This window comes from Theropithecus gelada, chromosome 12 (assembly GCF_003255815.1).
Source record: "Theropithecus gelada isolate Dixy chromosome 12, Tgel_1.0, whole genome shotgun sequence".
Taxonomy (NCBI): domain Eukaryota; kingdom Metazoa; phylum Chordata; class Mammalia; order Primates; family Cercopithecidae; genus Theropithecus; species Theropithecus gelada.
In genome coordinates, this window is record NC_037680.1 from 118,732,581 (window position 1) to 118,759,223 (window position 26,643).

Genomic DNA, 26,643 nt, shown 5'->3' on the forward strand with positions numbered 1-26,643 from the left:
AATATTTCACGAGTTTAAATCTCACCCTGCTCTAAGAAGCCTGGTGAAGTTGGCCTCAATGTGAATCACCCCCTCATCCAGTGTATTCAGCCGTCTGGGTGACCATTAGTCATGGACACTGCCTGCTGCTGAGGCCGGACCACCAACACCGTCACAGCGTGTGGACCTGGGACTACCACAGAGGGAAGTGTCACGTGGTCCACGGCTGCAGAGTGTGAGAAGACCTGGGGCAGGACAGAGGGAAAGGTGCCACGTGGTCCATGGCTGCAGAGAGCGTGAAGACCTGGGGCGGGACAGAGGAAGTGTCACGTGGCCCACAGCTGCAGAGAGTGTGAGGACCTGGGCCCCTGCAGAAGGAAAGGTGCCACATGGCCCATGGCTGCAGAGGGCATAGGGACCGGGGACCACCACAGAGGGAAACGTGTCGTGTGGCCCATGGCTCAGCGTGTGTGGTCGCTCATCTCTCTCAGGAGGTGGGCATGTGAGCGTCTCAAGAAGGAGCCTGCCATACAATGAGATATTTTCAGGGAGAGAGACCACGTTCACATAACTTGTATTACAATATTTTATTATAGTTCTATGTTATTATTAGTTTTGTTGTTAGTCTGTTATTCTGCCCGCTTTGTATTTAAACTTGATGGTAGATCTGTGCATACAAGCAGCAGCGTGTTCTGTGTTGGTGCCACCCAAGATTCCAGGCACCCCCTGGGGTCTTGGAGTGGATTCCGTCCACAGGGAAGATGCTGTGCTTGGAGCATTGCTGGCTTTCTGCCCGTTCCTTCTCTCACCGTGAGGTCCCAGCATGGCTGTGGAAACCTAATGTTTTTACGTGCTCCTGATGCTGAGTAATTTATGTTTTATTGGTGTCCTCGTTAGTGCCCAGATCACTCGTGCAGCCATCATTCACAGCCCAATCCCAACCCAATGAGAAATGCGAAAACACCAGAATGCCCTGCGGCCTCTGATAACTCACTCTCAATTTGCAATTCTTTCTTGAGGGCTGCAGGCTATCAAGAGGGAGAAAAATAGAATAAAGCCCAATCAAAAACAATGAATTAACAAGTAAGAGATAATTAAAATGGGCTGGTTTAAACTTAATTAACATGCAAATAAAATTCTTTGAGGTTGATATCTGGCTTCATTATGAGCTCTGGGAAAATAGAGACTTAAAATGATTTCTGTCGTGGCGGGCCCTGATCCTCGAGCCACTCAGGCTGACGACCTCACCCTGCCAGCAATGAGCCCAGACGTATATCTGTTCCTAAATTTACACAGAAGCGCGGAGGATAAGCTTAGTGATTTCAGTATGTTATCCCCTTTCATTGCATAAGCTGTGAAAACTTTGAGAGTAATTGATTGAAGTATAGACTTTTCTAGTTTATTTCCAGAAAAAAGATTGTGTGTCTCCTAAATGAGTACAATGATTAGGACTCATATAAGAATGAACACTGAATTTTCCTAAACTATTTCTCCTTTTGTTGTGTTTCAGTGGCACAAAAATATCCCTTTTCTTTGCTGTGACAGTGTGGATAAGCCAGTTGGCCAAGGAATGTGGCTGTAATCGCATCTTGCTTTGTGTTCAGGGATAAAGCTAATCCACTTAGAGACAGATATTAGAAATTCAGATGTAATTGGGCTCAAATAATAATCATTTGAAGAAAAAGAAAGACTGCCAAATTAAGCATGCATGGAATAGCTCCTTTGAGTGCATTCTGAACAGGGAATGGCACCAGGTCGGCCCTGTGGCTGTGATCCTGTGGGGCGGGCTCAGGTGTGAAGGTGGGGTGAGCTCAGGTGTGAAGGCGGGGCTGCCAGGGCTGCCAGAGGGAGTGGTGAGGAAGCAACAGCAAGGGTGTGGGGGATGGGGGAGAGTTGGGGAGCACTGCTGCAGGGCAAGGGGTCCCAGGTGTGAGGCTCATACTGGAGCTCGGCCTCCCTGGATGCTGTCATTTAAGGGGCCCAGTCCTGTGGGGGCAGCACCCCAGGAAGAAACGTCAGATGGGGCCCATGATGAGCTGAGGCTGGGACACCTGTGAGTGGAGGGAAGCAGAGCCGCAGGAGAGCGGGAGTTCACGGAGGCCTCTGCTGGGGTCCCAGCCTGAGTCTACCCGTTGAGGTCCTGGCCCAAGTCTACCTGCTGGGGTCCTGGCCCAAGTCCAGGGAGGCCCCTGCTAATGTCCTGGCCCGAGTCCAGGGAGGCCCCTGCTGGGGTCCCAGGCCAGGTTTACCTGCTGGGGTCCCGACCTGAGCCTAGGGAGGCCCCTGCTGCTGTGTCAGCCCAAGTTCAGGGAGGCCCCTGTTTCTGCTTAGAATCTTTTGTGCAGGGGAAGCCGTGGGATCCCTGACTGCTTGTCCCACGAGGCAGTCACAGTGGGAGGCCAACCCCAGTGCACAGCCATGATCCGTGGCGAGATACTTCCCACAGGAACCCAGGACTCCCATTCCTACCTGGTATCCAACACAAATGCCAGAGACCTCTATGTTCACACAGCTGACGCCACCTCTTCACCAAAGATCCCTTATATAGTGAAATAATTTTCAAATTGTAATTTAAAATATAAAATGACAAGGTGTCATCACATGTGTGCACATCTGTGCAGTAATAAGCACTTTGGAAACATCATCATTTATCTACCAGTCTGCCTGTATTAAAATGTAAAATATCAAAACATTGAATACAAATTATGTATTTTTGTGTCACCCAATGTTCACTGTAGTAAATGTGGTCCAGTGTTGAGCACCAGCTCCACACAAATGAGAAGGAAACAGGAGAGTGAGCATGGAATGTGGCCCTAGAGTCCTCCCCACGTGGCTTGAGGTTCCTCCCCACACAGCCCTGGGGTCGTCCCCATGTAGCCTTAGGGTCCTGGGGTCCCCTCTACATGGCCTGAGGGTCCTCCCCATGCAGCCCTAGGGTCCTTCCCCATGTGGCCTGAGATTCCTCCCCACACGGCACTGGGGTCCTCCCCACACGGCCTTAAGGTCCTGGGTCCTCCCCACTTGGCCCGGGTTGCACAGGCACCCCCCATGTGAGCAGCACTGGGCCAGCTGGATCTCCCTGGAATCTGCACAGATGTTCTCTCGTGCACTACATTGCAAGAATTGCAGCACCCTCGTCCCTGTCTCTGTACGTTTTATACCCCTTCCTTTCTCCAGAGCAACTTGGGGCTCAGTTTTGTACATTTGTTTTTAAGCAGGGGCACACACCGCTCAGCACACTCCCAGAGAAGAAGCCTCGACTATGGGAATAAAATGAGCCCAGAGGGCCACAAACGCAGTTTCACATTTGCACTCTGGACAGCGAGAAGGGATTAATTTTGCTTTGCTTTTAATTGGCAAGCATTTTTTAAGACCACTCTTCTAGCTCTCGGTGGAGGGCAGAGCACTAGCCCACGGAAGATGCCACATCTGCCCCCAGAAGCTAGGTTGGGGCTCTCTTGTGTGGCAACAAGGCATGAAAGCTGCCAGTCATCTGACCGGGACACTATCCTAGTATCCAGCGGGGAGTGGGGAGCAGTGTCATCTGACCAGGATGCTATCCTGGTATCCAGGGGTGGGGGACAGCGTCGTCTGACCAGGACACTATCCTAGTATCCAGCGGGGAGTGGGGAGAAGTGTCATCTGACCCAGATGCCATCCTGGTATCCAGGGGGAAGGAGGTAGTATCATCTGACCCAGACATGTTTAAATGGGAAAGAGGAAGATAGAAGAACCAGGGCTAGAGGGGTGGATGGAGAGAAAACTCCGTGGCCATTGCTGGTTTGAAGCTGGGGAAGGGACCATAAGCCAAGGAACAGGTGCCTCCAGGCATGGGAAGGAGGAAACAGATGCTTCCATGTGCCTCCAGAAGGACCCAGCCCTGCCCACACCTTGACCTTAGTGCCGTGAGCGCCACTGCAGACTTTGACCCCCGGAACTGCAAGGGAATGAATCTCAGTTGTTTTAAACCCTCCGAGTTTCATGGAATTGGCCACAGCTGTGATGGAAATGACGGCTTCCAGTTCTATTCGACTTGAAGAATAACTCAATGCGGCTTGTGTACCCAAAAAATTGAATAGTTGTGATAGAAAATACGTTTTCCAAGATAAATAGAACCTGGTGTATGCCATTTCCTGTGCACATTTTCATATGGAACTGGGTATACTCAATGCTTAGGCACATGCCACCCGTGCCCTGTCCTGCCCAGTCCCCTCCACAGACCAGTACAGAGAGAAACCTGCACTGCCAATCTTGATCTATGGATAGAACATTTACACGCTATGCATTTCTAACAGAAACATGGCTGCAAACTATTATTCAAAAGTTTGAATAATACTCAGAATTTTATTTTCTGCGCATTGAGTAATTTACTTATGACCCCTTAGCAAAAGCGATGCTGATTCTTGAAACTGTATGAGCTCCACCATGGATCAATAAGAGATGGGAAGTGGACCTACCGTCTCTCCGGTTCAGTCTGGCGAAGCTGGGACTGTGGCTGCTGGACAGCTCAGAGGAGCTACTGAAGGACGACGAGGGTAGGGTGGACACGAGGGGTTCCTCACAGTGATCTGCGGGGAAACACCACATCAGGTCAGCACCTCGTTATGGCACAGGCTCACACGTGACACGCTCACACAGGACACGCTCACACACGACACGCTCACACGACATGCTCACACACGACACACAACACGCTCACACACGACACGCTCATACATGATGCACTCATATGACACACTATAGCACACCCATACTGGACATGCTCACACATGACATGCTCACACGACACGGTAACATGACACACACATGCCACGCTCATACATGACACACTCATTCTAGCATGCGCTCACATGTAACACACTTATCAACCCCATAGATGACATGAGCCTTCATGGGGAAGATCAGCTGGGGTTGGAAAGGGAGGCCTGCCCCCCGGCGCTCCCACTGAGCCATGGAGGAACTCTAAGTTGTAGATGACAGAAGAAAGGAAAGGAAGGTTCAAGACACGGAAGGGTGATGGAAATGTCCATCACTTAAAGAAGAACTAACAATAAAGTCAAATTATTAGAAACAAAAAGATTTCATGAAGAAGTGGGCTCGATAATGAACATTCCAATATTGACCACATCCCTAGACCCTAAACGGTTAAAAATATAATTTAAAATAATCACGTACAGCCACGGTGAAAACGTAGAGTCCACGAGAACACGGCTCTCGAGACGCCGTAGTCTCCCCATTTCCCGAGGTTTCTCCTTCCCAGGTTTGTTACCTGTGGCCAACCTGGCCCCGCAAACAGCTCAGTACAGTACAGTGAGAGAGTCTGAGAAAAAGGGAGACCACGTTCACTTAAATTTTACTACAGTATGTAGTTAAAATTGTTCTGTTTTATTATCTGTTTGTAATCTCTCGCTGTGCCTAATCTATACGTAAACACTGCCGTCAGTGTGTGTGCAGGAAAACTGGAGCCTAGTGGGGGCTGGTGCTAGTCACCGCCTCAGGCACCCGCTGGGTATCTTGCCAGCCTTCCTCCACTGATAGGGGAGGCTACTGTATTCAAGATAAAGCAGACAAAATTATAAAGCTTTACTGGGGGACACTACTTAGGCCCTACATGGCAGAGACTGGTGCTGTGTTCATGAACCCTGCAATCATGTTGTTCATGTGTGAACTTGGCCTGCTGCTGGGCCCTGGTAGAAACTGCACATGTAACCATGGGCCCTGAGCTGCCACATGAGCCGGGTTTATCTTACGCCCCAATGCCATAGAGTCCGGCATGCACAGCTGCTCTCGTCACCAAATGGATGTGGTGTGTACACGGTTCTGGTGTAAGCCCCGAAGGCACGAGTGAGGAAGTAACATCCCTGGTCCCCACTCCTGCCACGCGGCTGTCTGTCTCCTGTACCTGTGGCCTCATGGAGAATTCCCCAGATCAGTTGACAGAAGACAAGTAGACTCGGGCCAGTTTTCCAGAAGGTTCTATGCCATGTGCCGGCATCGCCCAGAAGTGGGGGATGGCAGCACCGCAGCCCCTGCCCAAGACATCCCTGAGGGCAGTGGGGGGGCGAAATCCCCCCAGTGGTCAGAACTTGAGGCAGTGATCCTGGACTCAGCACCATGGACGCCACCCACCAAGGCTGACAGGTTACCGAGTGCCATCAGCTGGCAGCAGAGGCCAGCACAGAGCCCCAAGGTGGCACCATTCCCCTGGGGTCGGCCAGCTGCCTGGGGCAGGTGGTCACATCCACGGCTTCCATCAGGGAGCAGTAGCTCCCTGGGGATCTTTTCTGTCCTGACTGGAACAGACACTCTGGGGCATGGATCTGCCTTCCCTGTGTGCCACACTGTGGCCAAAACTGCCATCCCTGACTCAGAAAGCCCCACCCCACCGTGGGGTCCACACGGCATTGCTTCTGACCAAGGACCTCACTGCACAGCCAAAGAAGGGCAGCCGTGGGCCCTGGCCCCTGGAATTCCGAGTTCACCATGTCCCCACCACCCTGAAGCTGTGGGCTCGGTGGGACAGGGGGCAGCCTTCGGTAGTCCAGGTACCGTGCCTGCTCGGTGGTGATGCTGGCAGGGCTTGGGTGAGGCTCTCCAGAGGCCCCATCGGCTCCAAATGAGGCTCCAGTACATGGAGCTGTTTTCCCTGAACCAGGGCTTGCTGGACCAGGAAGAACTAGCAGGTGTTTTGGGATTTTCATGCAGTAACTTCTGTTCGAAGTTAGTTATAGTGCACAGGAATACGTGCTATCGTGTGATTTCCGGAGAGTTAGAGTGCACAGGAAAATGTGCTATCGTGTTATTTCTGGAGAGTTAGATTGCACAGGCATACGTCCTATTGTGTTATTTCCATAGAGCTGCAAGCGGACTTTTCAAACTGACTTACAAAATCATCCATCTTTCCCATTCCGCACACTTACTGCTTAATATGAAAGGAGATAAGACAGACTGAGATGTCACTTTGCTGGCCATAAATAAATATTAAATACAGTGTCAGGTAACATGATTTTCAGTATTGCTGTTACACAGAATATCAAATAGAAAATCCTTAAAAATAATACAGGATGGGGAGTGAACGAATGATGTGAAGAGAAGTGGGAGCAGTTGAGAGTGGGCGACTGGCCTCCTGTGTGTGGGGACGTTCGTGTCCAGGTGTGAGCGGATGCTGGGAGGGGGCGCGGCCGAGGCCTGGACGGTGCAGTGAGCGTCACACTCCCAGGCACAGCCAGACACTCTTCCCACCAGTTTATCAGGCAGCAGCATCTGCCACCAGTGCACTGTCTAAATAGAAAGAATGAGGAGAGAACCTGCAGCCTCAACTAACCAAACTTCCACCTGGGGGATGCCGCAGTGAGGCCAACTCTACATCACGCCCACGTGCTTTTCATCTAAATGCTCTCACGGGTCTGTCTCTGCCCTGCTCAGGTGATGATGGTTCTGAACAGCTGCCGAGGCTGGACAGACCCCACTGTGGCCACCCTGTCCCGCTGAGCCCTCAGGGCCCTCGTCTGTGTGAGCAGCATGGACACAATTCCTATGGCTCCTTCCTGCCTCCTAGGACCTCCCAGATCCTGTCTATTTAGTGGAACCCCCACCCCGTGTTCATGCCTTCTCCTCTCTCCCCCATCAGCAGAACTTCACCCTGGCATGACGGCAGACGCCCGTCTCGTAAGCCACTGTGTGCGGGTGACCTGTCACCCGGCATGGCTGTGGCAACGGTGGGCTTGCGTAGCAGACACCCAGCCCAGAGTGCAGGGCACTCATCACCCCAGCATCCCTACCCCAAGGTGCTGAAAGAGCCTTCTCTCCTGTGATCTCAGCAGACCATTCTCACAGGCAATGCTCATGCTCCCAGCAGGTCCCAGAGGGCCGGTCCCAGGGCCACAGCTGACACTTCACAGATCAATAGTACAGCCTTCCGACGGCTTCCCAGGCCTCTGCGGGAGCCTCTCGTCTCTGTTCTCACTCCTGCTCCCTGGGATCGCCTCTCTGACACTACAATCTCATCAGCACAAGGCTCCAAAACCAGTTTTTCAATCACTGAAAATAAGTTTCCATTTTTGGTGCCATTTAATTGTACATATGTATGTGTGCATGCATGTTTTGTGATTTGCACATATGCACATGTGTGTGTACGTGCGTGTGAGCATGGCACATAGGTGTGTGCTTGTGTGTGCATGTCTGAATGTGTGTGAGCCTGGCACATATTGTGTGTGCATGTGCTTATGTGTGTGTGCATGCAGGTGCGCCTGCACATATGTACATATCTATAGTGGACCCACAGTGAACCCTGGCACCACGTATTTGCTTCGTACAGATCTAGAATCAGCTCATTTTACCAACCACAGCTTTCTTCCATGAGGCAAAGGCAACAGAATCTAATCAGAGAAAAGAATTATCAAATAAGTCAATTATTGAATTAGGGCAGGTAAAATGTTTTAAAAATGGTTTTAAAAGATTCCAACTTCAGAGTTTCCAGGTGGTGATCTTAAAACATCACTTAGGTTCTAGTTTTGGGGAAAAACTTTTCCCTTCAGAATGAGATCTATTTTTTATTGAGTCCATAAAAATGAAATTCAACTTGGGGAAAACTACCACATAGAAATAAAAGTGTGGCGTTTTCCGAGTTTCTCAAGAAAATTAAACCAAAAGTTAGTATTTAAGTAGGCCAAATAAGATTTTTAAGTGGAAGCTCTCTGAACATAGATTGTTCCACTGCTGACCTGTTCAATCTGGAGTGCACTTTGGTCAGAAGACCTGTGCAAAACACACAGATTACACACAAAAGTAAATTGGAGAATGTGTTTTCTAGACTGACAGAAACGAACATTTCATTACACAATTTTTTTCTTCTTAAATTTCTACCTGTGTGTGTGATGTGGTGTGTGTGGTGTTTTTTTTTTGTTTTTTGTTTTTTTTTTTGTGGTGTGTGTGTATAGAATGTGTGTGGTATGGTGTGTGTACTGTGTCTCTGTGTATATGTGTGTTTGTGTGTGTGGTGTGTGTATAAATGTGTGGTATGGTGTGTGTGTGCTGTATATATGTGGGTGTGTATGTGCTGTGTCTGTGTATATGTGTGTTGTGTGTATGTCTGTGTACATGTGTGTGTTATGTGGTGTGTATATAAGCGTGTGGTGTGGTGTGTGGTGCCTGTGTGTATTGTGTGTGTATAAATGTGTGTGGTATGGTGCATGTGTGTGGTGTGTGTCTGTGTGTATTGTGTGTTTTGTGTATAAATGTCCAATCCAGTGTGGTGTGCAGTATTTCTGTGTTGTGTGTGTGTGTTTAATGTGAGTCACCACTCGGCCTATGGGAATAAAAAATCATAGCTCTTCTTGGCTCTAAATATGCCATAGAGCAAGTTAAACTGGAATAAAAAAAACCTAAAGACATTTGTTGGGAGTGAGATGCACGACGTTCTAACGTAAATCCCAGAACTGAACACATCAGCACGACGTGGAGGGACGGAAACCCTTGTGGCGCTGGCCGGAGAGTTCAGTGAGCAGCCACTGGGAGCTCCTGGGCTGTAACTGGTCGAACTAATCCCCTTCTCCTCTAACAAGCCCGCTCCTGGACCTGCACTCCACAGAAACAAAACCTAAGTCCACCAAAGACAAAGAATGCCCAATGCAGCGCGATTCACGATGCCTCCGAAATGGAACCCCCAAAGGCTGGCCCAGATTAGAATTTGGAAACAAGCTTTGGTGCCATTACCGATGGGATTCCATGTCGAAGTTTTGATGCCTCTATTAAAATGGCACAGGTGAGCCTCAGCCACTGTGTCAGGCACAGTCAAGCCTGACAGCAAACCCTGTGATTCCCCAGATGTACAGCCCCAAATAGGAAAGCCATCTTTTTGGTGACGGAAACCAGAATTGCTGTCCCCGAAGACTCCAGGGGTGACTTGGCTGCAGGAGACACTCTCAGCTTTGAGTGGACAGGGCCACAGGGGCCTGTCTGTCAAATTTCCTCAGCTCACCCAAAAGCAAAGACGTGCTGCAGATGGGGCAAGAGGCTGGGCCCGGGTGTCCCGCCACTGGCCCTGACATGGAGGGGACAGTGCCTCTGTCTCTGAGGGACTTGGGGTCCCTGAAACCGATCATCAGTATCAGCGGTCCAGATGTTTGGAGATTTTAGAGGAAAAAGATGACGTGCTTAGAAACAGCCCATTAGGACAGAGAGCCAACCAGCTGTACAGGCATTTGCTCAATCTGCAAATAGTTTAAGAGCCTGTTGTTTTTCCTTTTATGGAATTGATGAAGATGGTTCAAATCCGGTTCAAACAATAATGATCAATTGCTGACTCGAGCCAAGTTGAGTCTGGAAAATGTTGCCTTGGGTCCACAAAGACCCACTGAGACCAGGGGCACAGGTGGCATTCACGTTCGAGGGTCTCAGGAACTTACTCTCTGACTGTTGGGAGCTCAGGGGCCAGGCGGACCAGGCAGCCCCAGGCGGCCGGCTGCATCTAGCTTCTGCAACAGTGCATTCACCATATTTAGAGACAAAAGACACAATGTCCCTCAAATAGATCTAGATGTTTTTGTAAATAATATTCAAATGCATTTTAAAAATTAAATGAGCAGAATAGCATATTTAAAATACTGAAATCTAAACATCACTTGCCCATCAAGGGCTGGTCAGTGAACCACCTCCCAGTGACCAGCTGGTGGTTCTGGGCTGTAAATATGTAACTCAGACATACAAAAATACTATTCAATAAAAAGTGTTCTTTCTCTTTTCTTTGTCAGGAAGCATCTGGACTCAATTTATGGAAAGGCAAAGTCCGTGTATTTATAGCTTTGCTGAGGAGGCGCATGAGTCCTGGCCTTGTGGGCTGTTCCTTGTCACTGGAGATGCCCAGGGGCACGTTTTACACCCGGCCCCTCCGTCTGCAGTGATACCTGGAGGAAGCAGGAGCACTGTGTGTGGGTGCTCAGGTCTCTCAAGGGGCACATTTTACACCCGGCCATTCTGTCTGGAGGAAGCAGCTGCACTGTGTGTGGGTGCTCGAATCTCTCGAGGCACATTTTACACCCGGTCGTTCTGTCTGGAGGAAGCAGCTGCACTGTGTGCGGGTACTTGAGTCTCTCACGGGGCACATTTTACACCTGGCCATTCCGTCTGGAGGAAGCAGGTGCACTGTGTGCGGGTACTTGAGTCTCTCAAGGAGCACATTTTACACCCGGCCATTCTGTCTGGAGGAAGCAGCTGCACTGTGTGTGGGTACTTGAGTCTCTCACGGGGCACATTTTACACCCGGCCATTCTGTCTGGAGGAAGCAGGTGCACTGTGTGTGGGTACTTGAGTCTCTCACGGGGCACATTTTACACCTGGCCATTCCGTCTGGAGGAAGCAGGTGCACTGTGTGCGGGTACTTGAGTCTCTCAAGGAGCACATTTTACACCCGGCCATTCTGTCTGGAGGAAGCAGGTGCACTGTCTGGGTGTTCGCGTCTCTCAAGGAGCACATTTTACACCCGTCTGCTCCGTCTAGAGTGGTACCTGGAGGAAGCAGGAGCACTGCGCAGGTGCTCGAGTCTCTCAAGGCCGCTTGGCCATGCAGCGGCACAACTGGGGGACCTGGGCACAGGATGGGGGGCTCGGCCTTTCTGGTTGAATTCTCCACCCACTCTGGAACAAGGTCGGTGAGTCTGTGATGCTCGCCGTTGGCTGCCACACATCCCTCGTCACTGAGAAGAACAGGTGGAAAATGACATGTGTGGTCTATCCAAAGACCACATCTGGGAACACCTCGCTAACCATCAGGCAGTAATTCCATTTTAACTTCCAACCCCTAGAACTCGGCAGGCAGTGGGCAGGTGCTGGGTGAGGCGTGCATCGCGTGTCATGTTAGTTAGCTGTGATCTTTCACTCTCTGAGACCCTGATGTCTACACAGCAAGGACACACTTTAACCTTGACTCCCATTGGAGTCACATCTTAAACACGTAGGAATTCAACAGTTTTCTGAGGGGAAAGTATTTAGCCCCCACCGTCCAGCCAGGTGCAGCAGCGAGTGGGGGAGGCCTTAATAATATTTCTGATTAAAGGAAGAAAAGTCAGTGAACATCCACGATGCCAGGAAGTGTTTCGCAGGAAGCATTATTTGGAAGGAATTCACACAGTGAGTGAGGTCACAGAATTTTCAAATTTGCACGCTCTGCACAGCAGGAACATTAAAAAGACACAGCTGGACCAGCAGTTTGCAAACATTAACTTCAAACACAAGAAGGGTTTGAAATTAGTTATTTAAAGTGGGGCTGTGGGTCCAGAGCTGGCTTCACAGACAGGGCCCAGGCCCCCCAGGTGGCCCTGAGGACCCACATGGGACAGAGGAGCCAGAGGCCCAGCCTCAGGACACTCCATGTAGGGGGCCACTGACCCCCAGCACCTCCAAGACAGCCCAGGGAGTGTTTCCAGTTCAGTGAAGGGGAGGCTGTAGTCACACACACCATCACACACGGGGTCTGACCTGGAGCAGGGGCCTCAGGCAGTCAGGGCAAACACCGACTCCAAAGACACTGTGGTGGACAGCCACGGGCAGCAGGAGACACCCTGGAGGGAAGGAGGGGCTCAGACAGGAGCAGGGCTTCAGAGAAGCCCACGAGAAGATGGGTGCTGCTGACTCCCATGCTCAGACACTCTCGCATGCATGCACACCCACAGATGCGCTCTCACACACAAGTGCTCACACGCAGACACACGGCCATGTGCACATGCATGCACACATCCACACACACACGACACCCTCACACATGTCCACACAATAACACATTCACATGCAGTTACATACACACTCAGGTGCACACACTCATGCCCAGTTACAAAATATCACATGCACTCACACATGTGCACACTCATGGCTACCCATGGACACACAAACCCATGCTCACACTCCTGTCCCTGTGTCATGACTGGCAGCCCTGGGGACAGGCACAGCAGTGGTACCTATGAAGGGCAGGGTGTGACCCAGGGAACCAGGGGCGTCGGGTGGAAGGACAGAAGGAGCCAGTAATCTGCAAAACCAACGATCCAGGAAACAGTCTTGGAAACTCAATGACCGCTGCATGTCATCATTTTAATCTTACCTTAAACATGGAGCTTTAAAACATTATATGTATCCCAAAATGAATTAATGTGCTAAAATATAAACTGGAGGAATGTCTTGATGGTACAGATATTTACAGCCTTAATGTCAAGAGTCACTGCCCAACATTTGGCAAGCTTTGCTTCAGTTATCGGAATGATAACAGAACTGATGGAACTGCAAAGAAAATATGCAATTGACGGCTGTTTCTGACGAATTTTTGTTCAAGAGACGTAGCATATACTCCTTGTCACATTCACATGATCTAATTTCGTGCATAATAATACACAACATAATGTATATGGAGAAGTATTAAAAATAAATACAATTTTCAAACCATTACACTAACTTTGATAATGTAACCAGTTTATAGTATACTGAGTTATAGGAGAAATAAGAATAGGACTTTATGACATATTTGTTCTATATCCCAAGTAACACAAAATAGCACTCATTTAACAAAATACCTATCCCCATTGCATCCCTAATTTAAAATTCACAACAAAAAGCGACATGTGTGGGTGCAGCGATGTCACAGTGGGGCCGTGGGTGATCCTGGCCAGTATGGCGTGGGCCCCAGCCTCTCTGTGGCCACCCCTCTCCCTGGGCACTGTTCGGGGATGGGCAAGCTGGTGGACAGTGGAGGCTCAACCACAGGGGCCTTGCGCATCATGGGGCAGGGATGGGGGAGGCTGAGCTCAAGGGATCGGCTGGGTGTCAGCTAGAAACAGAAGAGTTCCTCACCCTCCAGCCAGACAAGAGCTCAGGGGATGGGCCGGGCATCGGCTAGAAACAGAAGAATCCCTCACCCCCATCCAGACAGCTGCAGGGGCCCACCTAGAGGTCCAGGACTTTGTGCAGAGCCCCCTGGAGGGCTTGTGAAAACGCGATGGCTGGGCCCACCCCAGAGTTTCAGATTTAGCAGCCTGGGGAAGAACCAAGGCTACACATTTCCAACAAGGTCCCGGGTGAGGCTGGCACTGTGCTCTGGGGCCGCACCATGAGGACCACCGAGGAGCTCGTCTGGAGAAACCCTGGGCACCCAGGAGCAGCCAGGGAGGGCAGAGCCCAGGTCTGAGCACGGGGAACCGTGGGCATCCCAGGACCCCATTCTGCTGCTCAGAAAGCCACTGCCAGAAACATCCCGAGTTGGAATCTTCTTGGGGAAACATATGAGATCCAAGGAAGCTTCTCTAGACCCAGAGATGCCAGCTCAGCACCTGGGTAAATGGAACGAAGCAGTTCACAAAAACCCACGGTGCTGCTGTTGACCAGGATGAGGAAGGGAATGTGAAATGGGGACAAGTGACAAAGGAGAGTGACTTTCTCATCAGACACCATAAGCCCAGTGGACAGTGACTACAGCTGAATAATCCTGGGACCACGATCGGACACAGACCACAGTGAATAATTGCGGGGCAGCCATTGGACACCGACTACAGCCGAATAATCACGGGGCCACCATCGGACACTGACCACAGTGAGTAATTGCGGGGCAGCCAGCGGACACCAACTACAGCTGAACAATCACAGGCCACTGTCAGGCTCTGACCACAGTGAATAATCACAGGGCAGCCATTGGACACCAACTACAGTAAATAATCATGGAGCCACCATCAGACACAGACCACAGTGAATAATCACAGGGATAATCACAGGGCCACCATCAGACACCAATTATGGTGAATAATCACGGGGTCACTAGAGCCAGAGTCAAGGGCAGGGTCTCCAGGGAGGCAGCAGAAGACGGTAGCTTTTCATCCCAGGCTTGCTATTATGATTTGATTTTAAATTATATGTGTGTGTGTGTGTGTGTGTGTGTTTACAGACAGACATACATATACAAATGCATCTATATTTATATTTATATATCTATATGTACCCAGTTTTGATTTAAAATTTAAAAAATAAAATTAAACAATATCAGAGTGGGATGTGCCGAACACATTATGCCTACTTATAAAAACAGGCAGCTAAGAGTTTCCACAGTGGGCTACTCTAGCTGCAGATGTTCCTCCATTTTGGGTATAGAGACCTGCAAAAGATGAAGTGACTCCCATTCTAACAATGAGATAAATTGTGACTTTTCTGGAGCTTTTCAGTGAGCTGAGGTCACAAGACAACCAAGTAAACTGGGTTTCAAAGATTCTTCAGGTCTTGGAGCAGAGGTGTACCACGTGGTTGGCCCCACCTTTGGTGGAGAACAGGAAAAAATGGCGTCTGCCCTCAGGGAAGGTGGGAGGAAAGTGGCTATAATTAATTTTGAAGGCTGGCTGTGGGCTTCTGAGGCAATTTGGAATAACTGAGGCTTCAGACCTAGCAGCCCTCTGGCAGATCCCAGCTCTTTCTCCAGGCCTCACTGGGTGCTCATGAGAAAGATGGGGTACAGAGGAGGAGGCTGGAGAGAGCTCCCCTCAGAGGCACAGGTGCCCAAGGTGCCCAGCTGCCACTGAGGACAAGCCCAGGCCAGCCTGCCTCTTAGACAAAATAAAGACCATGGCCTACAGGGATCAGGCCCAGATCTACATCTGGGAAAGGGGAGAAAGCAAAAGCCATGAGCCTGCGGGATGGGGAGGAAATATTTTTGGGCTCAGGATTCTGCTCAGATAGAAGCAGAGGTCTGCGATTACTGGCAGGAGGCAGAAGATCTTGGCTGAACGAGGCACAGGCAGCATTCTGCTGGGGGAGGCTGCACAGAACACAGTGCACACTGCTGAGGCCCAAAGCACATGACATGCTGGATGCCATGCCTGCACCTGGAGAACTGAGAACACCGCTGCTCCAACCCAGGCCAGGCACTGAGTAGCAGGCAAGAGTGTTCTGCTGTGAAGGAAGGTGCCACCTCAGTGACACAAGTCACACACAGCTTCCAGAAGCCAAAGGTGTGGCAGGAACACTGAGAAAAACCCTCCAGCCCTCCAGATACTACACCGAGCCCAAGGCAACCACAGCACCCAATGGAGGAATTTTAAGTCCATGGTGCATAGAAGGTGACCACAGCAACAAGAAACCCAAACCTGGCTCAACTAGTGACCAAAGTAACTCAACAGCACTTAGGAAAAGGAAGAGGCATGCTATCTCAGGAAGGAAATACTAGTTATCTGTCTCTTAGGTTTTTTTTGTTTGTTTGTTTTGCATGTGGTACCTATTATTCAATCAAAAAGTTCAATACAGAGAGGATCGAAAAATATAACCTATTGTCAAGAGGTAAAACAGTCAACAGAACCAGACACAGGGAAGTCCAAGATGCTTCACCTCTTGACTGGAAGTTCAAATGACTATAGTCCATGTATTAAGGGAACTAGAAGAAAAGGTGAAAAATGTTTTTTAAAAAGCAGGTGAGGGGATTTCAGCAGAGAGATGAAATCTAAAACAGGCAGAGGAAAATGCTGGGAATAAAAAACCTGGTATCAGAGATAAAGAAGTATGTTGACAGACTTATAAGCTGGTTGAACCTAGCAGAGGAAAATCAGTATACTTGAAGGTAAATCATTTGAAATTGTATAAACTGAAACACAATGTGGAAAAAAGAAAAGAGTGTTCAAGAGCTCAGATAATATCAAATACTCCAATATATGTGTAATTAGTGAATAAGAGGAAAATGAGAGAAACACAAGGAAAGAGGATGTATTTGAATAGACAATGGCCAAGAATTTTCCACTTTCAATGAAAGGGAACAAAGTACAGATTCAAATATGTCAGCTAAAACCAAGCAGTGTAAATAAAACACAAAATCATATTTATAGCAGATGCGTCGTAACCACACTACTGAAGAACAAAGATAAAGTGAAAATCTTGAAGACAACCAGAAGGGGAAAAGACAAGAATTAGAGCAGAGTTATCCTCATGACTGTACCATCAGGAAACAATAAAGCAACCCCATTAAATGCTGAAAGAAAAACGGTGCCAACCCAGAATCATGCACCAGCAACAGTAGTTTTTAAGGTGTTATTTCAAGGTGAGGTAAATACATTTCCAGATCAGAAGAAGCTGAATAATTCATTGCAGGTAGGCCTTCACTACAAGACATTTTAAAGGACGTTACTCAGGCAAAAGGAGCGTGACATTAGTGGAAAGTTTGGACCTAGACAAAAGACTAAAAAGTTCTGGAAATGGTAAAAACAGGGGTCATTATAAAACATATAATTTTTTAAGTTACTTTAAAATGTAATTGTCTGCCTGAAGCAAAGATGGTAATGATGTATCGTGTAGTTAATAAATGTGTAGCAGTAGAATGTATGGCAAAAACAGCACAAAGGAGGGAAAAATGGAAGTTTACCTTTGAACCATACACAGGTTGGTATAATATGTTCATTCAGACTTGAATAGGTTAAGTATGTATATGTTAAGTCTTACAGCAGACAGTAAAAATTTTTCAGGGCTACTGTTAATAACCCTATCATGGAAGTAAGATCTGACATAAAAATTACTCCACAAATTCAGAAGAAAATAATCGTCTAGGATAGCTTCAGGATTGCAAAAGAGAAATGTGATTTCAAGGATTCCTTTCCTGTGACCACACCAGTGTGCCTGTGTCTGTATCCAAACCCAGCTGAGTCACAACCACCTGTCATCCTCCTGCCAGGTCATCTTACTGGGGGACGGCTCCGTGGCCACAGGAACATGGTCCTCTCCGCACCGCACAACCTGCTGACCTAGACCAGCTTCTGATGCAAGCCTGTGTTCAATGTAGAGGATCTGCATGGCCACTTAATGTCACCTGAGCACTCAATTTTCTCCCCTGGATTTGTGGACAAGGATCTAATTTTCACTGTTAGATTACTGTGGAGATTGTCATAATCACATTTCAGAGCACTGCTGAAATAATAGTGAACTGGTTAAATTATTTTAAAAATAATAAAACCCACAGTAATTAAGAAATAGGACAAAAGAGCCGAAGCAGAGTCTGGGTGAAGGAATCACTTCAGGACATCAGCAGCCGATACCTAAGAAGGCAGCTTTTTAAACAGAAATAAGCGGGATGTCTGCCGTGCCTTTCTGCACCTCGCACAGCTTTTCTATGGACCTGGAGATAAAGTTATGGCGTTTCCCTAGCATGTGTGCGATCCTTGAAGCCAAGGCGATTTCACCTGTGAAACTTCAGTGTTGGGCACTTTAAAATCCTCGGGAGGACTCTGATGTAGTAAGAGTGTCTTCGAGGTTTGTGACACATTCATATTTTATAACACAATTAGAAAACTTTCCCCTGTGATGTCAGTTACTCTCTGAGGTAACAATACTATCAAATTCACTTCAGAGATGTGGGTTCTGTTTTCAGGTGTTTAACATCAAACCTAAATTACACAAGAAATACCTTTTTCATCCTTCAGAAATACAGTTTTGATAATTTGGACACTCTCAGAATATAAAGTGAGTTGAAGAAAATAACTAAAATGCCCCTTAGCCAGGGACCCCCGGCGCAAGACCAGGACGAGGCCACTTTAGGAAGTGCCCGTTCGCGTCAGCAGGTGAGCGAGTCGGAGGCTCTGTGCTCCCCTGGGTGTCTCCCAAGGGCACCTGCCCCGGCCTTTGCTTTTTCCCTCAGGGTCCTCCCTGGGATGGCTCCTGGGAGCCTCTGTCCGTGAGGAGATGGCATGGTTCCCGGGTAACCTTGTACCAGGAGGGAGTAACACTCATTTATGCTGGACAAGGGTGTTTTCTGGAGAGCACTGACAAAATCCAGCCTTCTGATTTTTTTTTTTTTTTGAAACAGAAATCAGCAATCAGAATTTGAAAAGGAAGTGGCAGCTTGCAGCTGTGAGGCAGCACAGGGCATGGAGCTCCAGGGGCAGAGCCCGGCGGGACGTGGGATGGACACGGCCTGAGTTTGTCTGTAGTGGACCAGCGAGGCTTCCAGCGGACCTACCCCTGGCAACAGAGGAGACTGCCTGTAAGTCATCCCCAGGCCAATAGTCAGGGGTCCGCACCTGCAGACAGGATGGGAGGGACGTCGGGCTGCACCAGGGTCTCAGGGAAGGACCCAGCTGACCCCACAAGAGCATGTGGTACAGGCCAGCCTTTTGGAGGCATCGGGAGTCCAGGGGAGGGGTCAGCCCTCTGTGCCCCTCACTGTCTAGCAACCGCCGTGGGCTCCCCTGAAAGGAGCACTAGTGAGGCCAGGCGATGCTCTTTAGCCAAGGAAATTCCCGGAGACAGATGGCCGCAGAGGCTGCTGGCAGAAGCTGGGGGGTGGCCGCCCATCACGATGGTGACGGGGACAGCAAGTCACAAATTCACCACAGGTGCTTCTGCAGCAGCAGTCCTCAAAGCATGGTTCCCTGGAACCCCCGAGGTTCCCCAAGGCCCTTCAAGGGGACATATGAAGTCAAAACTATTTTTATAATAATTCTAAGACATTGTTTGCCTTTTCACTCTTTTTTTCTAACAGATATACAGTAGAGTTTTCCGGAAGCTACATGGAACATCTGTACCTGTGAACCAGGCGTTGGAGAGGCCGGCACAAAGAAGTAAGGCTCCTCACTATTTGTTCTTTTGTTTTGGAAAATGAAGCTTTCTGAAGAAAGTGTGTTTTATGTCAGCCTGTAATGGGTTTGTAGTGTTATTTTGAAATCAATTAATATATGTTTAAAAACATTCTCAGAGGCCGGGCGCGGTGGCTCAAGCCTGTAATCCCAGCACTTTGGGAGGCCGAGGCGGGTGGATCACGAGGTCAGGAGATCGAGACCATCCTGGCTAACATGGTGAAACCCCGTCTCTACTAAAAATACAAAAAACTAGCCGGGCGTGGTGGCGGGCGCCTGTAGTCCCAGCTACTCGGAGGCTGAGGCGGGAGAATGGCGTGAACCCGGGAGGCGGAGCTTGCAGTGAGCCGAGATCGCGCCACTGCACTCCAGCCTGGGCGACACAGCGAGACTCCGTCTCAAAAAAAAAAAAAAAAAAAAAAAAAAAAAAAAAAAAAAAAAAAAAAAACATTCTCAGTATTCATGTCTAATATAAATATCAATAGATACAACCCCCCAAGTCAGACATTTTTGGGGGTCCTCAGATGTCAAGAGTCAAGAAATCTGGAGGCCACGAGGCTCAAGAGCTGCCGTGTGGAGGACATTGCGGCTGGCAGTCCTGTGCGTCCACAAAATCAAACACACACATTGGACAAACACCAAGGTACCTTCTACAAAATAATCATTTCACTTGATGTTGAATCAAAATCATACACCATTCCTATTACAAAAGCAGAAACTTAGATGATATTCAAAGGTGTGTGTACCCAGGGGAGCAGGGAAATTGGGGGACATTTAAATACCTGAGGGGCGGCCGGGTGCGGTGGCTCACGCCTGTAATCCCAGCACTTTGGGCGGCCGAGGCGGGTGGATCACGAGGTCAGGAGATCGAGACCATCCTGGCTAACACGGTGAAACCCTGTCTCCACTAAAAATGCAAAAAATTAGCCGGGCGTGGCGGTGGGCACCTCTGGTCCCAGCTACTTGGGAGGCTGAGGCAGGAGAATGGCATGAACCCAGGAGGCAGAGCTTGCCGTGAGCCGAGATTGCACCACTGCACTCCAGCCTGGGCGACTAAGCGAGACTCCATCTCAAAAAAAAACAAAAAACAAAAAACAAACAAACAAAAAAAAACCCTGAGAGGCCGGGCCTCATGGTTTTCATTCATCCATTTATATAACCTACACAATGACAGCTATTTACATGTTTCATACGATTTTCACCAGGATTGGCTGATAATTGCAGACAGAAAGTCACCTGAGGAGGCTACTTGAAATAATTTCATCTTCCATGAAGGTGGCAAGTTGAAATACTATTTTCCTCAGAAATCAACAGAAGGTTTACAATCCTACCATGCATGTATCTTGCATTTGTCTTTATAAATATGAACCTACATCCACAAGTTTTAAGAATGATTTGAGGCTGGGTGCAGTGGCTCGCACCTGTAATCCCAGCACTTTGGGAGGCTGAGGTGGGCAGATCACGAGGTCAGGAGATGAAGACCATCCTGGCTAACATGGTGAAACTCCATCTCTACTAAAAAATACATATGTATATATAAATTAGCCGGGCGAAGTGGCAGGCGCCTGTAGTCCCAGCTACTTGGGAGGCTGAGGCAGGAGAACGGCGGGAACCCGGGAGGCGGAGCTTGCAGTGAGCCGAGATTGCACCACTGCACTCCAGCCTGGGCGACAGAGTGAGACTCCATCTCAATAAATAAATAAAGAAAGAAGAATTATTTGAGGCCTCCAAAATTAAATCCGTTTACAGAAACATTCACGTCTTCAGGGAGAGATACTGCCATTACGCGCTTATTGAAGTTACACAAAAATAAGAAAAAATAAAACTACAGTGCCTGATAAAATCTAATGTCTCCTTTCATTTAAAGAGACTATGTAAAATAGCTGGCAACTTGAAACCTTGACAAACGTCTGATGGCAATAATTATTGCTGAAATGTGTAATGATGCTAATAACTCCTGGAAACCACTTTTCACTTGTGAGTAAAAAGCCATGATTGCAATGTTCTAAACTGGTGGAGACGGATAAAGGCGCTCCCATAGCACCGTGGCGGAAAATGCAAAGTTGGGACCTGGCCCTATGTTCCTCTCCTGGCCACTCGTCTACACCCTCTGTAACAAACCAGGAAATGTGAGTGTTTCCTGGGGTTCTGTGAGACGTCCTAGGAAATGACCCGACCTGAGGAGGTCAGGGGAACCCCCACTTTGTAGGCGAGTCAGACAGAAGTTACAGTGAGATGGAGCTGAGACCCCTCTTAGGGGCCTGCCAGGCCACCCCAAACATGGAAATAAAGGAGAATCTTGAGTTCATTCAAGGAAAATTACAGGCACCAAGCTGGCCTTGAAAACCAAACAAGCATCCTTTTGTTCTAAATTTCTTCCCAAGGGGCCTAAAGGAGGAGATCCCCACAGTCTACAACTTGGCATTTATTTCTGCTGACCCCGGAGTTTTAGACACAGCTTCTTCTTAACCAATTGTAAATCAGAGAATCTTTGAATCCACTTGTGACTTGTGGGATCTCACTTCAAGATATCTCGATCTCGATCTCTCTCTTTTTTTTTTTTTTAGGTGAAACCAATGGTTAGCTTGCAAGTATAGATTTGTGACTTTGCCAGCAGTCTCTGCCTCCCGCCTTTAAAAAGTGTTACCTGTAGGCCGCTGGGGAGCTCAGGTCTTAGCAAGAGCTGTCCGATTCTCCTTGCTTGGTGCCCTGCAGATAAACATCTTCTTTTCTCCACTGCAAAACCTCAGTGTGGACGTTTGGCCTTACTGCGCCAGGCAAGAGGACACAATTCGATTTGGGAGTGGCATCCACCACCTGCAGCTGGTGTCTGAGACGGGCAGTCTGTGGGACATGCCCTTAGTCTGTGGGGTCAGTGCTGGCTCTGGGTAGTTAGTGTTGGGATCGAGTTAAACTTTCGGACACGAAGTCAGTGTCCAAGAGAACTGAGAAATTGCTTGGATGAAAAAACCCACAATTGGTGTCAGAACTGTTGTGCATGTGGAAAGTCATTTTCTTTTAGCCATCAACTCAACTATACATTTAAAAGGATTTTTAGGTGCACCGCGCTGGCCGGAGGAGAGGCATGGAGCACCCGTGGGCGGGCGTGGGGCGGGGGCCGGGGCCCAGGTGCGCGGACCTGGGAGTGGACCCCAGAGGAGGCGGCGGTGCAGCGGGGTGGCCCAGCGCGGGGGGAGGTGGCCAAGGTGCCCGGTGGAGGATAGCTGCTGCCTGGGAGAGGTGACCCGGGCGCCCTGCTAGGGTGAGGGCCCCAGCCCTCGGATCATGAAAAACCTTGGTGACAGCCGCCCCCGCCACCTCTCCGACAGCCTAGACCCACCCCACGAGCCCCTGTTTGCAGGGACCGACCGCAACTCCTACCTACTGTCTCCCATGGAGGCCTTCGTCCGCGAGGCCCCCTTCCCCGGACAGAACACCCTACGGGGGGGGCCTCTTTCCCCTCAACAACCAGCTGCCCCCCCCAGCAGCACCTTTCCCCGCATCCACTACAACTCCCACTTCGAGGTGCCAGAGGAGAGCCCCTTCCCCAGCCATGCCCAGGCCACCAAGACCAACCGGCTGCCCGCCAGCCTCCTGGCCCAGTTTGAGAGGCAGCTGCCCATCCACCGTGACGGCTTCAGCACCCCCAGTTCCCCGTGGCGAGGCCCTGGCGGCATCGGCCACCTGGTCCACTCAGTCCAGCAGCTTTCCTTCACCAAGACACCCTCACTGGGGGCACAGCGGGCAAGGTTGGTGGCAATGGCAGCAAGAAGGTGGCATGGAGGACAGCAAGGGCCGGAGGGCCAAAAGCAAGGAGCAGGCCAAGGCTGGGGAGCCCAACAATGCAGCCGCTCCAACATCTCAGGCTGGTGGGGCTCTGACGACAACTTAGACGGCGAGGCCAGCACCTTCCGCAGCAGCGGCCCAGCTCCGGGCTGATGACACCAGGCCGCCAGGCAGAACGCAGCCAGCCACGCTACTTCATGCACATCTACACCACCATCAGCGGGCACATGCTCAAAGCCAGCAGGAACACCACCACCGGGCTGACCGCCCCACCACCCCCGCCTGCACCCCAGCCACCTGCCCCAGCCTTGGGGTGGGCACTGATACCAACGACGCCATACGTGGCTCCTGGTCCACCCGACCCTCAGCCACGCCCACAAGGCCGGCCAGAAGACCTTGGCCACCTTGGATAAGAGCCTGCTCAAGTCCAAATCCTGCCACCTGGGTCTGGCCTACCATCACCTGCAGGTGCCCCCCGGCGGCGAGTTGAGCACCACGCTGCTATCCCCATGCGAGACGGATGCCGTGGCCGAGGGCCCCAGCCAGTGCCAGCACACGTGCAGTGGCAGCTACATCAAGGCCATGGGCGACCAGGACAGCGACAAGTCCAGCCGCAGCCGCAAGCCCTCACCCAAGACCGCGGCGCAGGCCAGAGCTATCTGAGGGCCACGCAGCAGTCACTGGGAGAGCAGAGCAACCCCCGCAGGAGTCTGGACCGCCTGGATTCAGTGGCCGTGCTGCTGCCCTCCAAGTGTCCGAGCTGGGAAGAGGACTACACCCCCGTCAGCGACAGCCTCGACGACTCCAGCTGCATCAGCCGGATTTTTGGACAGACCTCCCTGATCCCCCAGTTGTTTGAGCAGCAGGTACAGGAGGCAGAGCTGAATGACCAGTATGAGGCGGGCTGCAGTGAAGCGGAGTCCACAGCCTCAGAGATGCTTGACTTGCCAGTGCCCAGCTACTTCCGCTCCCACAGCCACAGCTGCCTGTGCCGTCCAGGCAGGAGGAGGACAGTGTCTCCCTGCGGTCCCTCTCCCCACCGCCCAGTACTGGCGCCTCAGCAATAGTCACAAGCTTCCAAGTTCATCATGCCTAGCGGCATATAAGAAGACCCTGCCACAGGTCCGTCCACGCACCACTTCAAAGCCGTTCATCTCACAGTCCAGAGCAGTACTGAGTCTGCCCAGGACACCTACCTGGATAGCCAGGACCACAAGAGCGAGGTGACTAGCCAGTCGGGCCTGAGCAACTCATCGGACAGCCTGGACAGCAGTACCCAGGGCGGAGTCACCCCAGCCCTTGAGGCCCCAAAGCCACTCCCAAAACATGCAGCTCTGAAAAGTGAACAAGGGACGCTGACCAGCTCTGGGTCCCACCCTGAGGCCGCCCCCAAAAGGAAACTGTCATCAATAGGAAGACAAGTTGACTGCATTCAGCCAGTGCCAAAAGCGGAGCCCAGTCCCGCTCCCGTTGGGGTTCAGGTAGAGGACGACTGGCAAAGCAGCGTCGCCTCTCACGGGATGTCCTCCCGGTGGGACAGGGACTCAGATACCCAGGATATCAATGACTCGAGCTGTAAGTCATCTGAGAGGAGACTCCCGGACTGCACCCCTCCCCCCAACTCCATCAGCATTGATGCCGGTCCCTGGCAGGGCCCCAAGATTGCCCAGATCAAGTGTAACCTTGCCTATGGAGACAACAGCGACCCTGCCCTCGAGGCATCCTCGCTGCCCCAACCTGACCCCTGGCTCGAGACCTCCTCCAGTTCCCAGCAGAGCCGGCACAGCCAGGGCCTGCCGCCAAGACAGCTACTGGTTCCTAAAGCTACTGCAGGCAGAAACGGAGCAGCTGGGAGGCTGGTGCTGCCAGATGGACAAGGAGGCCGAAGCGAACAGCCTCTCTGAAGAAGTCCCAGGAAAAGTCCTCAGTGTTGTGGGCAATGCCCAGCTACTGATGTCCCAGAAATTCCAGCAGTTCCGGGGCCTCTGTGAGCAAAACTTGAACCCTGATGCCAACCCACGCCCCACAGCCCAGGACCTGGCAGGGTTCTGGGACCTGCTACAGCCGTCCATGGAGGACATCCGCATGAAATTTGATGAACTCTACCACCTCAAGGCCAACAGCTGGCAGCTGGTGGTGACCCCCAAGAAGAGGAAGGAAGAGAAGAAACCACCCACTCCGGTTCCAAAGCAGCCGCCAAATCCAAGCCGGCCGTGAGCCGCGACGAGGCCTCAGACGCCAGCGACAAGCAGCACCAGGAGGCCCGCAAGAGACTCCCGGTGGCCAAGCGGGCAGCTTCTGTGCGTCAGAACTCAGCCGAGAGCATGGACTGCATCGAGATGTATGTCCCGGAGGCCCAGACCAGGCTCTGAGACGCAGGAGGAAAGAAAACCGTTTTAAATCATTAAAAAACACAAAAACTAAGTGTGAACGGAAAATGAATAATAAATAAATAAAATGATATTTACATAGATCGTCTGGGACTTTGAGGTATTCTGCTGTGAACACCAAGCCTGCCTTTCTCGGGGGGTGGCCTCCGTCTGCCCTGAAGTTTTTCTCTCTACAGTTCTGATTTTTTCTTGTGTGTCCCCTCTGTCTGGAAACTGGTGTGACATTTTGGGAGAGATTCTCGGCTCCGTCTTCTCACTCATTGAGGATCAGCGTGATAGTAAGAGGGATTCCTTCATTTTCCCGATATCCTGCTGTTTATTTTAAGTAAAACTTCCTCCCCCTCAACCTAAGTATCAGGCCCGCATCCTCCAAAGGCCCTTTGTCAGCTGTGACGTTTTTCCTCCTGGGATCTTTACTGCTCTGATGGTTGACCTTCTCTTTCAGGGTTGACTTTCTTGAACCCGGGGCTCCGGTGTCTTTCGGGATGGTGGTAGATGCTGGTTGGAACTGGCTCCTGCAGGCCTCCCAGGGGTTTCCAAGCTCTTGCTGGGGGGCCACAGCAGCCTCCCAGGTGCAGGGCCGCACACCCCTGGTGTCTGTGGTCCGGGGCAGGACCCTGCCTTTCCAGGGACCCTGTGCTGATCACACCCAGTCTGGCCCGTCAGGATCATGGGCTTCCTGGTCCCCACACCCTAGGGGGATGCAGAGCTGGCATCCTCCCAGGCCGTGGCTGGCTCAGCTGGTTCCCCCAGGGCTGCTCCCGTCCTTGCCCTCTGCCCCTTCTAGGTTTGTCATCGTTTCCTCCCGAGAGGTTTGGATGCTGCTTCTTTAATCCAAGGCTGAAGAGTTTCTATTTGCAGACTCTGTTTATATCCCGGTGCCACAACAGCGCCCCTTCTTTTCTGATATGATTCTCA

The 26,643-nt window shown here is 50.5% G+C and overlaps 1 protein-coding gene and 1 pseudogene across 1 annotated transcript in view; one reads left to right on the forward strand and one right to left on the reverse strand.

Moving 5' to 3' along the window:
• The window catches only part of LOC112635910 (contactin-associated protein-like 4), a 183,894-nt gene extending 166,123 nt beyond the window's left edge, over nt 1-17,771 (reverse strand). The window contains exons 1-5 of the mRNA XM_025403975.1: nt 17,663-17,771; nt 15,573-15,595; nt 14,544-14,656; nt 11,484-11,671; nt 4,437-4,547 (exon numbers count right to left, since the gene is read on the reverse strand). Coding sequence (XP_025259760.1) covers nt 4,437-4,547; nt 11,484-11,671; nt 14,544-14,656; nt 15,573-15,595; nt 17,663-17,771 — 544 coding nt within the window. The remainder of the gene's footprint in view (nt 1-4,436; nt 4,548-11,483; nt 11,672-14,543; nt 14,657-15,572; nt 15,596-17,662) is intronic.
• Nucleotides 17,772-22,834: 5,063 nt separating this feature from the next.
• LOC112636579 lies at nt 22,835-25,707 on the forward strand (annotated as a pseudogene).
• Nucleotides 25,708-26,643: the final 936 nt, after the last annotated feature.